Source organism: Tursiops truncatus, chromosome 9, assembly GCF_011762595.2.
Source record: "Tursiops truncatus isolate mTurTru1 chromosome 9, mTurTru1.mat.Y, whole genome shotgun sequence".
In the NCBI taxonomy this organism is placed as follows: Eukaryota; Metazoa; Chordata; class Mammalia; order Artiodactyla; family Delphinidae; genus Tursiops; species Tursiops truncatus.
This window is the reverse complement of record NC_047042.1, coordinates 13,548,887-13,564,138: the sequence shown is the minus strand read 5'-3', so window position 1 is coordinate 13,564,138 and position 15,252 is coordinate 13,548,887. Positions and strand designations below refer to the sequence as shown.

The 15,252-nt window shown below is 42.1% G+C and overlaps 1 protein-coding gene across 1 annotated transcript in view; it reads left to right on the top strand.

Annotated features, from left to right (window-relative positions):
• Positions 1–15,252, top strand: part of POU6F2 (POU class 6 homeobox 2) — a 382,181-nt gene that overhangs the window by 329,013 nt on the left and 37,916 nt on the right. The window contains exon 6 of the mRNA XM_073809538.1: positions 286–432. Coding sequence (XP_073665639.1) covers positions 286–432 — 147 coding nt within the window. The remainder of the gene's footprint in view (positions 1–285; positions 433–15,252) is intronic.

Below are 15,252 nucleotides of genomic sequence, written 5' to 3'. Positions count from 1 at the left end.
CCTGGGAAGATCCTAAGGTCCCACCTCGCCCCTGGGGCCCACCTCCCTCCCTCCTGGGGCGACTCCCAAACCCAGGCTCCATTAAGCAGCCCAGTGTTGATGGAGAATATTTCCCTTCCAACCTCATTTCCAACCTTTCCCAAACCCTACAGCTTCAGAGGGAATGTTCCCCAGGCCCTTTGCATGAGCCATTTGGAGCGATAACTTTCCCCCCACAAGTGAATGTTGTTTCCGTGTGCTGTGCGTGTCTTGGTGGTTTCACCCTGATCTTTTCTCTCTTTGCAGCTGGTTAATAATCCACTAGCAAGTCAGGCTGCAGCGGCTGCAGCAGCAGCAGCCATGGGCTCCATAGCAAGTTCACAGGCCTTTGGCAATGCCCTCTCCAGTCTGCAGGGGGTCACGGGTCAACTAGTTACTAATGCACAAGGACAGGTGAGTGGGAGATGGGAACAAGAGTGAATTTTTATGGCAGATTGAACTTGGAAAAGAAATGAATTTCTTTTGCATGACAGTGATATGTAACCGCAGCTGTACAAGGCAAATAAATAATGTTGACCAGCAACGTCAAGAAGAGAAGGGTTGGGAGGTGTTTCTCTAATTTAGAGGCAAGATTTTTTTCCTTCCCCTGGAATGTCTACTAAGTTTTATTTTGGTTTTATTTCTATACGATGACTCATGTTATGACCTTAATTGAAGAAATTACTTTTCAGGATTGGGAGACTCTTTCTAAGAAAAATCAGTTACATTTTACAAGTAAGATTTCCATTTTGCTTTTTTTTATTTTTTCATTTTTTGGAAATTTGGGTATTGGAGGAGACTGGTAAGTTTCCTTCCCTAATTGCTCTAAGATTTTTAAATTAACCTTAAGAAAGCTATTTCTGGATGTATGCGGAGGTGATGGGAAACAATTCAGGATGTCCTGTAAAGGTAAAAAAGAAAAGGCGCGAGTTAGAGTTATCCCAAAACCGCCAGTCGCCGACGTGCCCAGCCACTTGCTGATTCTCACTAGCCCTCAGCGGTCTCTCATGTGCTTGTAGATTTACTTCAGCCTGCTAGGGCCATTAAACCTTGCTCATGTCACCATCAGGCACGTCTGTTCCCTCACACTGCTCTTGTGCCCGCATCGCGACCACCAAGATGCTGATGGGGCTTCTTGATGAAGGTGGTCCCTCTTCAAGACCCCAGTAAACCTGAAAGCTGCGTGCAGAGCCAAAGAGGTTGAAGCTGATGGTGTCAGGGGTGCCCTCCATTCAAAGGCCTGACACAGAGCCCAGCCTCGCTGGGTAGGGCACCTGGTTCTCAAATGTTGCTGTTTCTGATGATGAAACACAAGAGAGAAGGAGCTTGCAAGCTTGCCGAGATTTCTCCTCCCAGGTTACTTACCCAGCAGTGAGGTTACTCCTCTATGCTTGGCCTGCTCTGGGGGAACAGGAATTGAGGTGTCTTGAACCTTGCTTTATTTTACATAAAGAGTAAATAGAGGTGCATTATAAGCTAAACCGGCTCCATCCACATCCCAGGGGGGGAAAAAAAGTGGATCTTGTTGTACTTCCTGGGCGGGTGCAGGATTGTCCCATCAGAACCCCTGAGGCCTGAACGATGGAGCTTGTCAAAGGGCGGACCCAGGTAATGAATCATCTTATCACAGGTGCACACCACACATATTAAAGGAGGGATGTATGAATACCGTGCCCTCCACGGTCACCTTTCAATGTCGACTTTAACCCTTGTTCCAATCCCTTTTCATCAAAGGATCATTTTATGCAGCCGGCTCTAAATGGAGGCTCTCAAAAGCCTATTAAGATTTCTGGAGGGATGGGGTATTGATGTGGAGGAAATGTTGGTTCTAATGTCTATACGCCATACTCAGATCAGGTCTGTCCTGGTAGCTGTTTCCTGGAGTTGTGCCCCAAATAGAACACGCTGTTTCCTTCCTGCCAGGCGCCGACCCTTGAAATGTACATTTTAAGAGTTCAGGATAGACAGCATAACATTGATGTGTATTTCCCTCTGGTTTTTCTTGTTTCCATGTCCAAGTAAAATGTACTACTGTGCCCCACCTCTTGAGTATTTGTGATGAAGAAAATCCTTTATTGTTTAGAAGGAATTATTAGTTTATTCTTCTGATGATTTAATGGCTGATCATTTTTGCCGGTTACAAATCCACCTCCTTCTCAGGGGCTAGAGTTACAACCTCTGCTTTGTGTGGCCTTGGCCAGCCCCCATCCCAGGGGCTCCCAGCCCACAAGTACCCCTAAGGAAATGGGCTTCAAAGTTGAAGCTTGATTGGCACTCTGCATACATTAAGAGTTGATTTTAACCTTAATTTTTCTATTTTTGAAACTGTGTTACAATAGTTGATTTGATATGGTACACAAACCTCCTAAAGTAAAACAAACTTAACAGAGAAATCAATCATGGCCACTTATAAAGTCTTGTCTGAGAGTTTTAGACACATCCCAATGGCATCGTGTCCCCTTCCTAGTGCAAGAAGAGACCAAGATGCTCCCATTTCCAAAGTAGAGGAATTGGCCACATTGATGCAGCACTATAGGTTTTTTTAAATCTTTGTAATATAAACACCATCATCTTCCCAGAAGAAGGTGCATGCCCTGCACCTCTTGGCACAAAGATACCTATCTGAACCTTACAAAGTAGTCAAATTATATCCCCCAAAAGGCAAATATTATTTGGGCTGTGTGTGTGTGTGTGTGTGTATATATATACTCCTTTGGCTTGTGTTAATGTGGTACAAAAGGTAAGAATACATTGGAATCAGGTTAATGCAATCGCCGTGTTCAAAATACCATGTAAACTAAGATTACTACATGCAGCCCATTTTCAATTCCTTAGAAATCTCTATGGAGCTTTCCCAGAAAGGATACAAAGAGAAAACTCTAAATATATTTAGAGATTCTTTCATTTGAGTTCTTGACATCAACTATTTTCTTTTTAATTTGCAAGTTCACCTGGGAGTAGTAACATTAAAATCTAAACCTAAGTTAGAAAAGCATGTTTCACTCCACTGATAATTCGCTACGGTAGGTCTGATGATTGCAAGCAGGGGCACTGTGTTATCAGTAAGGCCCTGATCCTTGCTTCCCCCTGCTAAGATTCTCTTTGCTCCCTGGAAACCTAAGTGGGATTACTCAGTAGTTAAGAGCCCTGGCCGATTTCAGACCTGCCTGGGAGTGGGTTTAGGCTCCACCTCTTTTTGGTCTTACGACATTAGGGCAATGACTTAACCTTCCTAAACCAGAGCCTCATCTTCAAAACTCTGACTCAACCCCTATGAGGCAGACTGAGCTAGTGGGTCGCGCTCGGAGGGCAGGTGGTCCTCGGTCTGCCTTCTTGGCTGGGCAGATGCCCGCACAGCGAGACGTGCCCAGATCTTCCTTCAAGCTCTAGGGCCTTAGACTCTCAAGAAATCCTACCACCTGGGACTGTAGTTTTGCTTCCTTGTCTTGGAATCTGACTATGTTTCCATTTACTGGATCTCAGTAAATTTCGATATAGTTAAGGAATTTTTATGTTCCTTTTTTCCAACTAGTAGTTATGAGCAAATATGGAGGAACAACTTCAGACATTTTATACCCTTCTAACCCTGCCATTCATTTGCAGTTAATTCAGAAGTCAGACACTGGTCCAAAGAGTGAATAATTCTAACAAAATAATACATTCCGAAGTCACAAAGCACATATCTTACCCAGGGATGTTAAAGTATTTTAAAATTATATCACACGCAGCTTCACTCTGAGGTGGGAAGGTACCAAGTGTTCTGATGGTAATCAGCGATAATGAAATTGATAATGGCTATCGCAGTGCTGAGAAGAACATTTTGGTTCTCTTTGCTCACTGAATCAGGAACTCACACGGGTGTGGAAGCTAGGCAATGGCATGAGCGCTAGCTATAGACTCATTTGAATCCAAAGTCAGACAATAACTAGTTCTGTGACCTTAGGCAAATTACCTGAGCTCTCTGAGCCTTGGTTTCATTATAAAATAAAAATAATCAAAACTAAGCCCCTAGATTATGAAGATTATATGAGATGTGTGGGGAAAAAAACCTACCATAGCGCCTGAGTACACCATCAAAGACTCAATAAATGATTATCCTAATTAGCATCATTGTCATCATCATGGTTTAGAGTCTGTCTAGTATTTTCTGGAAACCTTTCTTTGGATATACAGCAGAGGCAGTACAGTCTACAGGCAAAGAGAATGAGCTCTGGAACCAGACTGCCATGCACCAGTTGTGAGACCTTGGGCAATTGACTTACGTTCTCTGTGCCCCAATTTCTGCATCCGAACAATGGGGATTGTTATGGCGCCAGCTTCTAGGCTAAAGGTCTTAGAACAGGGTCAGGCACATAGTCATCATTCAATAATACCATCACTCGATAAATGGTACCTGTTATTATTAATTAAGAAGCTGTGTGTTTTCGGTTTGTAACTGTGCACACAAACCTGCTGTGTGTGAGGAGTTTGAGAACGTGAGAATCTTAATAGTAGGACATTAATTTCCGTTAGGGAAATCTCATCCTTACCCTGGATGGTTCCATAGGTGTGTGTGTGTGTGTGTGTGTGTGTGTGTGTGTGTGTGTGTGTGTGTGTGTGTGTGTGTGTGTGTTCCTAACACTTATTCAGTGGGTATGTTCAGGATTTGGCAAGTAGATTTACCATCGATTTGTTTAGCTATAGAATTGGCTTCCCTCGAGCCCCTGGCAATATCTCCTTGTTGGTGTTATTGCAGAAAAGTAAAAGCAAATGAAATTTTATTTTAACCTGGGGCTAAAGAAAGCATTTTACATTTTAACTGAAGCTCAGAATGTTTCCTGATGAAATTAGTTCTCAACCACTGTGAAATTTTCGTAAGTGGCAGCAAGGCAAGCCCAAAACCCTTCCTTCAGTCTTTAAAGAGCCAGTCGAGTGAAAAAAAAAAAAAAAAAAAGAATCAACTAAACAACATTACTCTTTTATATATAAAAAGAAGAAAAATAATTAAAAGGACTTACCCACTCAGGTTACCCAAGAATACACACAGCATGATATGAATAAACGATGGCTGAGCACAGCTGGTTTGGCCAGAAGGAAGGACATGCTGTAGGATAGGGGCTGTTTCCTAAATGACCACAAGGCCACGATTAAAGTAAAACAATCTGCTGATCCTAGCAGTAGCCTAGGCTGGACAGGTGGATGGAGAGGTAGGACCACCACCAGTGCCAAGTGGAAAGACCATTCCAATATCATAACTTTACGAAGTGGTGAGAAATACATGTCTTAGAATGGAAGGAACTTGATGCTGACATTGGGATGTCCCTCAGAATTATAATAATAATGAGCTCAGTAGCATCTCTAGAGGCAATAGAGTAGCTAAGAATATAGGCTTTAAGGGACACAGGTCTGATGGGAACACATTTCTAGCCCAGTGGCCTTGGATAAGTTCTAGAACTTTCCTGGGCCTCCATTTCCTCATCAGCAAAGTGGGAGTGATAAGACTTCTCACATACTTTTCGTGTGGGGTTAGACGTGATAATAGCAGAAAGAGTGCTTAGCACAGTGCCTGATAGCTCTTAAGCATTTAGTAAATTACATTAATTGATCCATAAATTAATGCCATAGCTATTTTTTTAGGATGAAGAAGCAATTGACCTTGAACTCTGGCTTGCTAAAGTCACTCAACACATAATTTTAAATAGAAAGATGAGAATCTTTTAGAGAATCACTACAAGATGAAGGAAGATAAAGTTATAATAAATGCAAATCTTAGCCAAAAGATTGAGATATAATGAACTTATGTGTCCATTGAGCCCCTCTGTGGCTTGATTAGGTCTGTCTGTGTAGGAGAACTAACAAAAGCCACAGCTGCCCACATTAGTAAAACTAATTTTAAACTTTATTCAAAGGAGATCAAGTGTGGAGCTTTGACAGTGGGACTAGAACCAACGCATTAGACGTATGCAGCTAAAGCCAGTTGATTGGAAATTTAGGGAGTTTCACAGGTACTCTTGCATTTCATATTTTATAATGAAACACATTAAATGTATAGACAAAAGATAATTTTTTACATAAAAAATAGCACAGGGCTTCCCTGGTGGCGCAGTGGTTGAGAGTCTGCCTGCCGATGCAGGGGATATGGGTTCGTGCTCCGGTCCGGGAAGATCCCACATGCCGCGGAGCGGCTGGGCGCATGAGCCATGGCCGCTGAGCCTGCGCATCCGGAGCCTGTGCTCCACAACGGGAGTAGGCCACAACAGTGAGAGGCCCGAGTACTGCAAAAAAAAAAAAAAAAATAGCACAAAAGACATCCTTGTTCAGCCACCTAGATACTAACTTTTTTCCATACAAGCTTCAGTTCTTTTGCTTATTTTTACTTTATTTTATTTTATTTATGGCCGCACCACACAGCATAGGGGAACTTAGTTCCCCAACCAGGGATTAAACCCACAGACCCTGCAATGGAAGCACGGAGTCTTAACCACTGGACCTCAAGGGAAGTCCCTATTGCTTATTTTTAAAAGAAATGAAACATTACTGATAACAGTTAAGACCTTAAAACACCTTCCATTCCTCTCTTTCCCTTTCCCAGGTGATTACTGTGATAAAGTGGTGATTCCTTTCGTGCAAGTTTTGCATTTTTACTACAAAATATTGATTTTTTAAAAAGCTACAAGATCATATTACAGAATACCATTTTAATACAAAAATAGAATATATTATTTAGATATTTTGCATAAATAAGAATCAATTTGTTGAAAATTCAGTGTCGGTATCTAAAAATTCAGAGTTGGCATCTGTATATACCCCACCCCCCGAGATACTATGAACAGAGCAATCTATGTATGTAATAAGCTCAACGAATGGGGTCGGCCATATTTTCTAAACCAAAATCCAAAACGGTCTGACAAAAGATTTTATTTTCTCATATCCAGTCACTATGTTGTGCACCTGGAACTTAACAGTGTTGTAGGCAATTATACTTCAATTTAAAAAAAGATTTTAGGGCTTCCCTGGTGGCGCGGTGGTTGAGAGTCCGCCTGCCGATGCAGGGGACACGGGTTCATGCCCCGGTCTGGGAAGATCCCACATGCCGCGGAGCAGCTGGGCCCGTGAGGCATGGCTGCTGAGGCTGCGCGTCCGGAGCCTGTGCTCCGCAACGGGAGAGGCCACAACAGTGAGAGGCCCACGTACCGCAAAAAAAAAAAAAAAAAAAAAAAGATTTTACTTTCTCATTGGCAAATATTATATGAAGTTTTCTAAAGGTGTAAAAATTCAATCATATTAGTGAAATACATATCAACTAGCATTGTTTAATAGAGTAACATTTTCTCAATCCGCTCATTCTAGAGATTGGGAAATCTATGTTTATGGAGTTAGTAACATAATACGAATTTTACCCTGGCTTTACCCAAGTAATAAAGATGAAACAGTGACCACAATAAACCACCTCAGTCTTTCCACTAACATATCAGATTTCCCCTTTGAGCCCAGTTAAGAGCTCTATCTCCTCATTTCAGGAGAGGCCGTTGCGTTAAAGCAGTGTGTCCCTCAAGACTCCAAGCAAAAGGGGGTTCCCGGTGCGACGCGGGGAGGCGCAGCAGCTGATGAATATGCATGAGGCCGGGCAGGGGGCGCGCCCCACCGACCAGACGCGCCCCAAACCCCTTTTAACGTTTTTAACCCCGCTTTTCCCAAACTCCCGGTCCACCCGCCATCTCGTAGAATTTACACTTTGGGAAATGCTGCAGGAGGGAACTTACACGCATCCCTATCCACGTCTTTGAATGTGAAACAATGACTTCAATCAAAAAGGAACCGCCTCCAAGGAAGCTTCTGCTCCGCCACGGGGGCTTCGCGGTGATTTCTGCGCTGCTGTTTTGAGTGCACACACCTGCATTGCACGTTTGCGGAAAGAAGGGATCACACACCCCTCGGAAGAACTCCCAGGGGCTGCAATCCGAGCACCGAGGGCACACAGAGAAACGTGAGGCGGCCCCCAGACCCCCCGCTGCGGTGCGCTGTCTGGAGTTTTGTCACCTGCAGTGACCGGGCAGGGGTAAGGGGGAAGGGGTCCTCGCAGGAGATGGGTTTGATGGGAGGCCTTGCTTCTGCAGTGGCTCAGCTGCTGACACGCGGGACCTAATCAGGTCTCAGAGCCGGTCAGGGCCATCTGCACAAGCGCGGCTCTGTTCCTCCTTATGACAGTGAATTTGTTCAGCCCAACCTTTGCTGCCGGGTGAAAGGTAGCCCCTCTCTCCCTCTCTGGTCCCCTCCTTACTGCCTGCATTTCTGAAGTAAAAGGGTTAATCCCATTAGTGTCATCAGTCCAAACAGCTTGCCAGCTTAAGAGGGGATATGTGTATATGTAGAGCTGAATCACTTTGCTATACAGTAGAAATTAACACAACATTGTAAAGCAACTATACTCCAATAAAAATTAATTTTAAGAAAAAGAGCTGGAAAATTAAGTACCCTCAGAAATCTTTCTTTCTGCCTCCCCCCGACCCCCAGCAAAACGCAGCAGGGCAGTCTGTCCTATACAGTTAAAGGGGTGGGCAGAAAGAGAATGAAAAATCCAGTTTGGGGGATTCACCTCTGAGGGCTGAGCCAGAGAGAACCAAGTTCTCTCTCATCTAAAGCAGAGCTTTGGATTGTTGTGCTGACACATTTTTTTTTCTGGCCACTGCGTTTTTTAAGAAAATTCTTCCTCCATGAGCATTTCGCTTTCCTGGAAATAGGGAAATGTGTTCTTGTGTAGACATCTGGCTCCAGACAGTTGGACAACCCTTCTGGCTAAAAATGGGAAAGGGGCCAATTAACTAAGGAAGTAACCTAATTAACAGTTGCAACTCTGGACAGGCCATAAGTTATAAGACTCCAAGCTCCCTCAAAGCTAGTCTGACTTCTTGAATCTTTGTTTCACTAGCATAGTTTACATTCCAACTAGTGCAAACTTATGGCAAAATAATATCACTAACGTTCATGGAATTTATTTCAGTGTGCAAAACTCTTCAACCATCTTACGTCTTAGAGCAGTGCTAGGTTTAAGCTGAATGTTCCTTTAGGCTAAGTGACTTCTAGAAAAGAATAATGGAAATAATAGCTCCCAGGCACTGAGGCTTCACCATGGGGCAGGTGTCATCTGTGGTCCCACTGGGCACTTAACCACCGGTTTGATGATCCCAGCTATGCAGATGAGCAAACTCTTGGGAGAGTTAAGGCAGCTCCCTGGGATGGTACTATTTTTATTTGGCCATGCCACTCGGCGTGCGCCCCCTGCAGGGGAAGCGGAGTCCCAACCACTGGACTGCCAGGGAAGTGCCCCTGGGATGATACCTTTTAGTAAGTGGCAGAACTGAAATGTGAGCCCAAAGTCCACACCCATCCTCCCGCACCTCCGTCACTTTCTGAGGTTCGTTTTCTAGATGCTCCATAGGTTTGTCACAAATCCAGAAGCTTCACCGTTCCATCTACAAACGGGAACTGTAATTCTTGCCCTGTCAGCCTCAGAAATTTCTCTTGAAGATATATAAATCCTCACACACTGGAAAACTGTAAAGAGCTATAAATCTGCCAAAATAAATATAGAGTATTGTAATCGATATTCTCACCATTATTATTTTTGCTGATCAGAGGAACTAGAGAAGTACTTGCAAGGAAGTGTCTAAAGCAATGAGATGATCTTGAAAAGTTGACCTCAGATCTCTGCTTCATCTTGCCAGAGAAAATCAGCCTCAAGGAGTTAGGGTCTGAGGGACTGTAGGGCCCCTGCCTTCCAGCAAGGCATCCTAGCCATGAGGACAACTATGAAGTATGAAGAAAGAAGTCTGTACTTTATATGGGCGCTCACCAAAGTGAGCCTTTCAGAGCTAAGGAGGAAACGCTATCCCAGGGAATCCTTGACTGGTGCTTTTTGTGGTATGACACAGCAAGATGATTTTAGAATTGATTAAGCTCCCAAAGTGGCAAGGCCCTATACATTGTTAGATGTTTCCCTTTGGAAGCTGCCCCTCTAAGGAGGTAAACCCTTGATAAGAAAAAGAGAAATATCTAATTCTGTATTGTGAGTCTAAGAAACGACTGATCTTAAGTTACACTATCAATAACAGCTTTTTTTTGTAATGGAAGAAAATATTAGCACATTAAACAGATATATCAGTTGTTAGGGGCAGCCTAATTTCACAAATATTACAAATGCAAACTATGTGGGGGTCTTATAATTGAGGAAATGTTATTTATTTGATAAATCACTTTAACCAAATCCAGTATCACAAAGACTATGCAACGGGCTATTTTTTTTTTTTTCATTTTAACATCTTTATTGGAGTATAATTGCTTTACAATGGTGTGTTAGTTTCTGCTGTATAACAAAGTGAATCAGTTATACATATACATATGTTCCCATCTCTCTTCCCGCTTGCGTCTCCCCCCCTCCCCCCTCCCTATCCCACCCCTCCAGGCGGTCACAGCACCGAGCTGCTCTCCCTGTGCTATGCGGCTGCTTCCCACTAGCTTCTACCTTGATGATGGCTCTCTTTTTAGTAAAAAGTCAGGGGAGGAAGTAGAAGCTATTTATGTCTCAGTTTTTCCAAATAAAGAATGAAAATTAAACTTGATTTGGGTCAGGGGCAAGGAAAGAGCGGAAGTGCTGAATTTTGACTTAGCATCTCTAGAGCAATATCAGCTTTTTCTGCAGACAATTTTTATGGTTAAGCAGAGAGGTGAACACATCAAATTCACACATGAGATGTAGTCAACTTCCCAATAAATGCTCATTGTACCATTTACTACGCCATAAGCCCAGTAATGCACCCAACTTTCTTGTTGGCCCACAAGTTGTTGACATGATGCATTCTTCTTAAAGGTGTAGGCATCACATCATGAATTTACAGGCCAATAAGAGAGAAATGAGAAATAGATCAGCGATAGGTAGCAATGGAAAAGTCCCAACTCAGAAAAGTGAGAGGAGCCAGGTTCAAGTTCAAATGTACAGAAGTAAGCCTTCGCACTATCCAGTTGAATATAATGCATTATCCATAGAACATTGCTCCAAATTGCTGTTCATCTCACCACCTAACACTTTCCACCTTGTAAAAAGAACAATCTAAGTAGATGCCGAGAAGACGTCACAAGGTGAAGGGTTTAGAATACAACAGTAAACTCAAGATGTGATACAGCTTTATATGTGCAAGTAAATGGCATCGCTCAAGCAGAACACAGACACACAAAGGAAAACACACTACACACCCCTGATCTGACACTTGGCAATAGATGGTCACAATAATCCAGTCTCAGGGTAACAGAGACAGAACAAGCAAATGTCTATGTGCTCACATGGAAGCCAGCCCACGGTAAAGAGCACAGGCTTTCAAATTAGACTCCATCCCCAAGCAGCTCTGCAACCCCAGGCAAGGCACCTAGTCTCACTCAGCCTCAGTTTTCTCTTCCTTGCAATGACAGCAACGTCATCTGCTCAGGGTTGTTGGGGTATTTAACAACAATAAATTTAATCAGTTGCTTCCATTTATTGAGCACTTTCTACACGCCAAAGAGTGATTAGTATTCAATATTTTTTTCTTTTTTTTAAATTCAACTATAGTTGATTTACAATGTTGTGTTAGTTTCAGGTGTACAGCAAAGTGATTCAGTTATACATATATGCATTCTTTTTCAGATTCTTTTCCCTTATAGGTATCACTAGATATTGAGTAGAGTTCCCTGTGCTACAGTAGCTCCTTGTTGGTTATCTATTTTATATATAGTAATGTGTATCTGTTAATCGCAACCTCCTAACTTATCCCTCACCCTCCCCTTTCCCCTTTGGTAACCATAAGTTTGTTTTCTATGTCTGTGGGTCTATTTCTGGTTTTTTAAAATTTGTGTTTATTTATTTAATGTCTTAGGCGGCGCCATACGCAGCTTGAGGGATCTTAGTTCCCCGACCAGAGATTGAACCTGTGCCCCCTGCATTGGGAGCTCGGAGTCTTAACCACTAGACTGCTAGGGAAGTCCCTGTTTTGTATATAAGTTAATTGGTATCTTTTTTTTTTAACATTCAGTATATTGTTTCATTTCATTATGACCACAACCACGGAATATGGTTTATCCCCATTGTACAGATTAAGAAACTTCCAAGATCACCCAGCTGGAAATGTCAGGATTCAAACCCAGTGTTATCTGATATCAGAGCTCACTCTTATTCACTGTGCTCTAATCATAATTGAAATTTTTTGTTTTGTTCCCTGATGTATCGCAGTGGCTAAAAGAGCACACAGTAAGCATAAACATAGTAACATAATCTGTGGACTGAATGAATATAGAGTATTTCGTATAAGCTAATACACTATTCATAAGCATGGTGCATAAGTTCATCATTTCATTTCATTCCCACAGTGATCTTGCACTATTATCTCTAATTTACAGCTGAGGAAATAGAGGTTCAGAAAAGTTAACCAGCTTCCCAGGGCCACAGAGTTAGAAAAAAAGTGAAAGAGCCTGGATTTGAGCCCAGATCTGGCTGCTTCAAAGCACTGCTTTCCTCTGAGGGCAGCCGCTTTCAGCATCACACGTCTAAGTGCCCGCCATCCTCGCTGCCGCATAGTGGTCATTCCATAAATATCATGCTCTCCCCACCTGGATATATTTTAATCTACTTAGGGTGTCTGATCCAAAGTAGGGTCTATTTAGTATATCGAAGTTTTATATGGAAATGCTTTTAAGCATAATGCCATCTAGCATTACTGTATCTGATGAAAACAGCATTGGTCTCTTTTACTTTCTTCAGTTTTTTTTTACATCTTTATTAGAGTACAGTTGCTTTACAATGGTGTGTTAGTTTCTGCTTTATAACAAAGTGAATCAGTTATACATATACAAATATCCCCATATCTCTTCCCTCCCTCCCTCCCTCCCACCCTCCCTATCCCACCCCTCTAGGTGGTCACAAAGCTCCAAGCTGATCTCCCTGTGCTATGCGGCTGCTTCCCACTAGCTATCTACCTTACGTTTGGTAGTAGTATATACATGTCCATGCCTCTCTCTCGCTTTGTCACAGCTTCCCCTTCCCCCTCCCCATATCCTCAAGTCCATTCTCCAGTAGGTCTGTGTCTTTATTCCTGTCTTACCCCTAGGTTCTTCATGACATTTTTTTTTCTTAAATTCCATATATATGTGTTAGCATACGGTATTTGTCTTTCTCTTTCTGACTTACTTCACACTGTATGACAGACTCTAGGTCTATCCACCTCATTACAAATAGCTCAATTTCGTTTCTTTTTATGGTTAAGTAATAGTCCATTGTATATATGTGCCACATCTTCTTTATCCATTCATCCGATGATGGACGCTTAGGTTGTTTCCATCTCCGGTACTTTCTTCAGTTTTTGAAACTACTGTACTAGCATTTCAGGCTTGTTGTCAGGAGTAAAAGCAATAAAGGATGTGGCATCTTGGCGCAGTGCCAGGTACATAGCGCATACCAGGCGAACCCTGCCTCTCCCTTGCTCTCTTGACCACCTGGGTTCTGAAACCCGTGGTCGCCCCAGCATGCAGAGAGGGCCAGTTTGAGGATTTTCAGTCTGCTGCTCACACTATTAGTAACAGGGTAAGCAGACTACCTTGTTTTCTCAAGATTATCAGCACAGAAGGCTAAGTGATGTCTAGCTTGCCTCTATATCATGACTACGTGGCTGAGGACCTGACAGCATCCACTTTTCCTTATAACAAAGTGTTGTACTTTATTTAATCAAAAAGCAGGGCCACAGGGGTTTTACCTGCAAGGTTCATTCAACTACTGTTGATTTCCTCTGATGCTCTAGAATAAAAACATTTCAATCTACCTTCAGTAAATCTCCAGGTGACGTTAGCAAGCTCTCCCAGGCAACCGTAAGGAAGAGATTTAGTGATACATGTACAGCTAGGAAAACAAAACTCTGTTTTAAATTCACACAGAATTTGAGGATTTCATTGCAAGTTGAAATTTGGATTTTAATGTGAGGATCCTCTCAGTATCATTGGTTATGAAAGACAGACTTAAGTTTTTTTAATATAATAGTTGACATCCTTAAGAAAAAAGATACTTAAATCATTTACATTTAAAAAGTAATATACAGCGAATTCCCTGGTGATACAGTGGTTAGGACTTGGAGCTTTCACTGCCAAGGGCACGAGTTCGATCCCTGGTCGGGCAACTAAGATCCTGCAAGCTGCTCGACGTGGCCAAAAAATAAAAAGTCTCTTATTTTTAAAAAAGAGAAGGTGATATACAAGTTACTTAGGTGAACACAGAAGGGAGGAACATGGCATGCTACTCAGAATTCTGAGAACTCATTTTGATCTTTTTGAGATCACAAAATCATATACATTTTAAAATATTAAAAAGTAGAGTTTCTGTTCCTTCTCAGCTCACATGAAGATAACACGTTAGAAATGGGGATAATGTAGACTTGTTCCTGCAGTCCAAACCTAGAGGAATCAGAAAGTGTTAAGAAGGAACCTGCTCGGTGCTTTGTGACCATCGAGAGGGGTGGGAGGGAGATGCAAGAGGGAGGAGATACATATATGGGGATATATGTATGTGTATAGCTGACTCACTTTGTTATACAGCAGAAACTAACATACCATTGTAAAGCAGTTATACTCCAATAAAGATGTGGGGAAAAAAAAAAAGAAAGAAAGAATCCGTCTCAGAAACCAAATCTGGTACCATAAACATTGCTAGAAATGTCCCAAATTTTTTAGAGAAGTTAAGCAGATTATTTTTTAATTCTGAGTTGTGGATTAAGTTAATTGTTTTATGACTTAAATATCTCCATTGTTCTTCAATGTAAGTATCCTTATGCCAGCTTCTACATGATTTAACAATATATATGAATGAATTCATCTGGCATGACTGTGAAACATATTCCTGATAAGGCTGTACTTCAAAAATAGCTTTGAGGGACTTCCCTGGCAGTCCAGTGGTTAAGACTTTGCCTTCCAATGCAGGGGGTGTGGGTTTGATCCCTGATCGGGGAGCTAAGATCCCACAAGACCTGTGGCCAAAAAACCAAAACATAAAAAAAACAGAAGCAATATTGTAACAAATTTAATAAAGACTTTAAAAATGGTCCACATCAAAAAAAATGCTTTGTAATTAAAAATTCCAAACTTCATACTATTGGCATGAATTTTGAGTTGTTGATCTTAGAACAGGACAGTTGGAAAATCATTATATTAGTGGTTTGTTTGTCATGATAAATTAACATTTTCCCC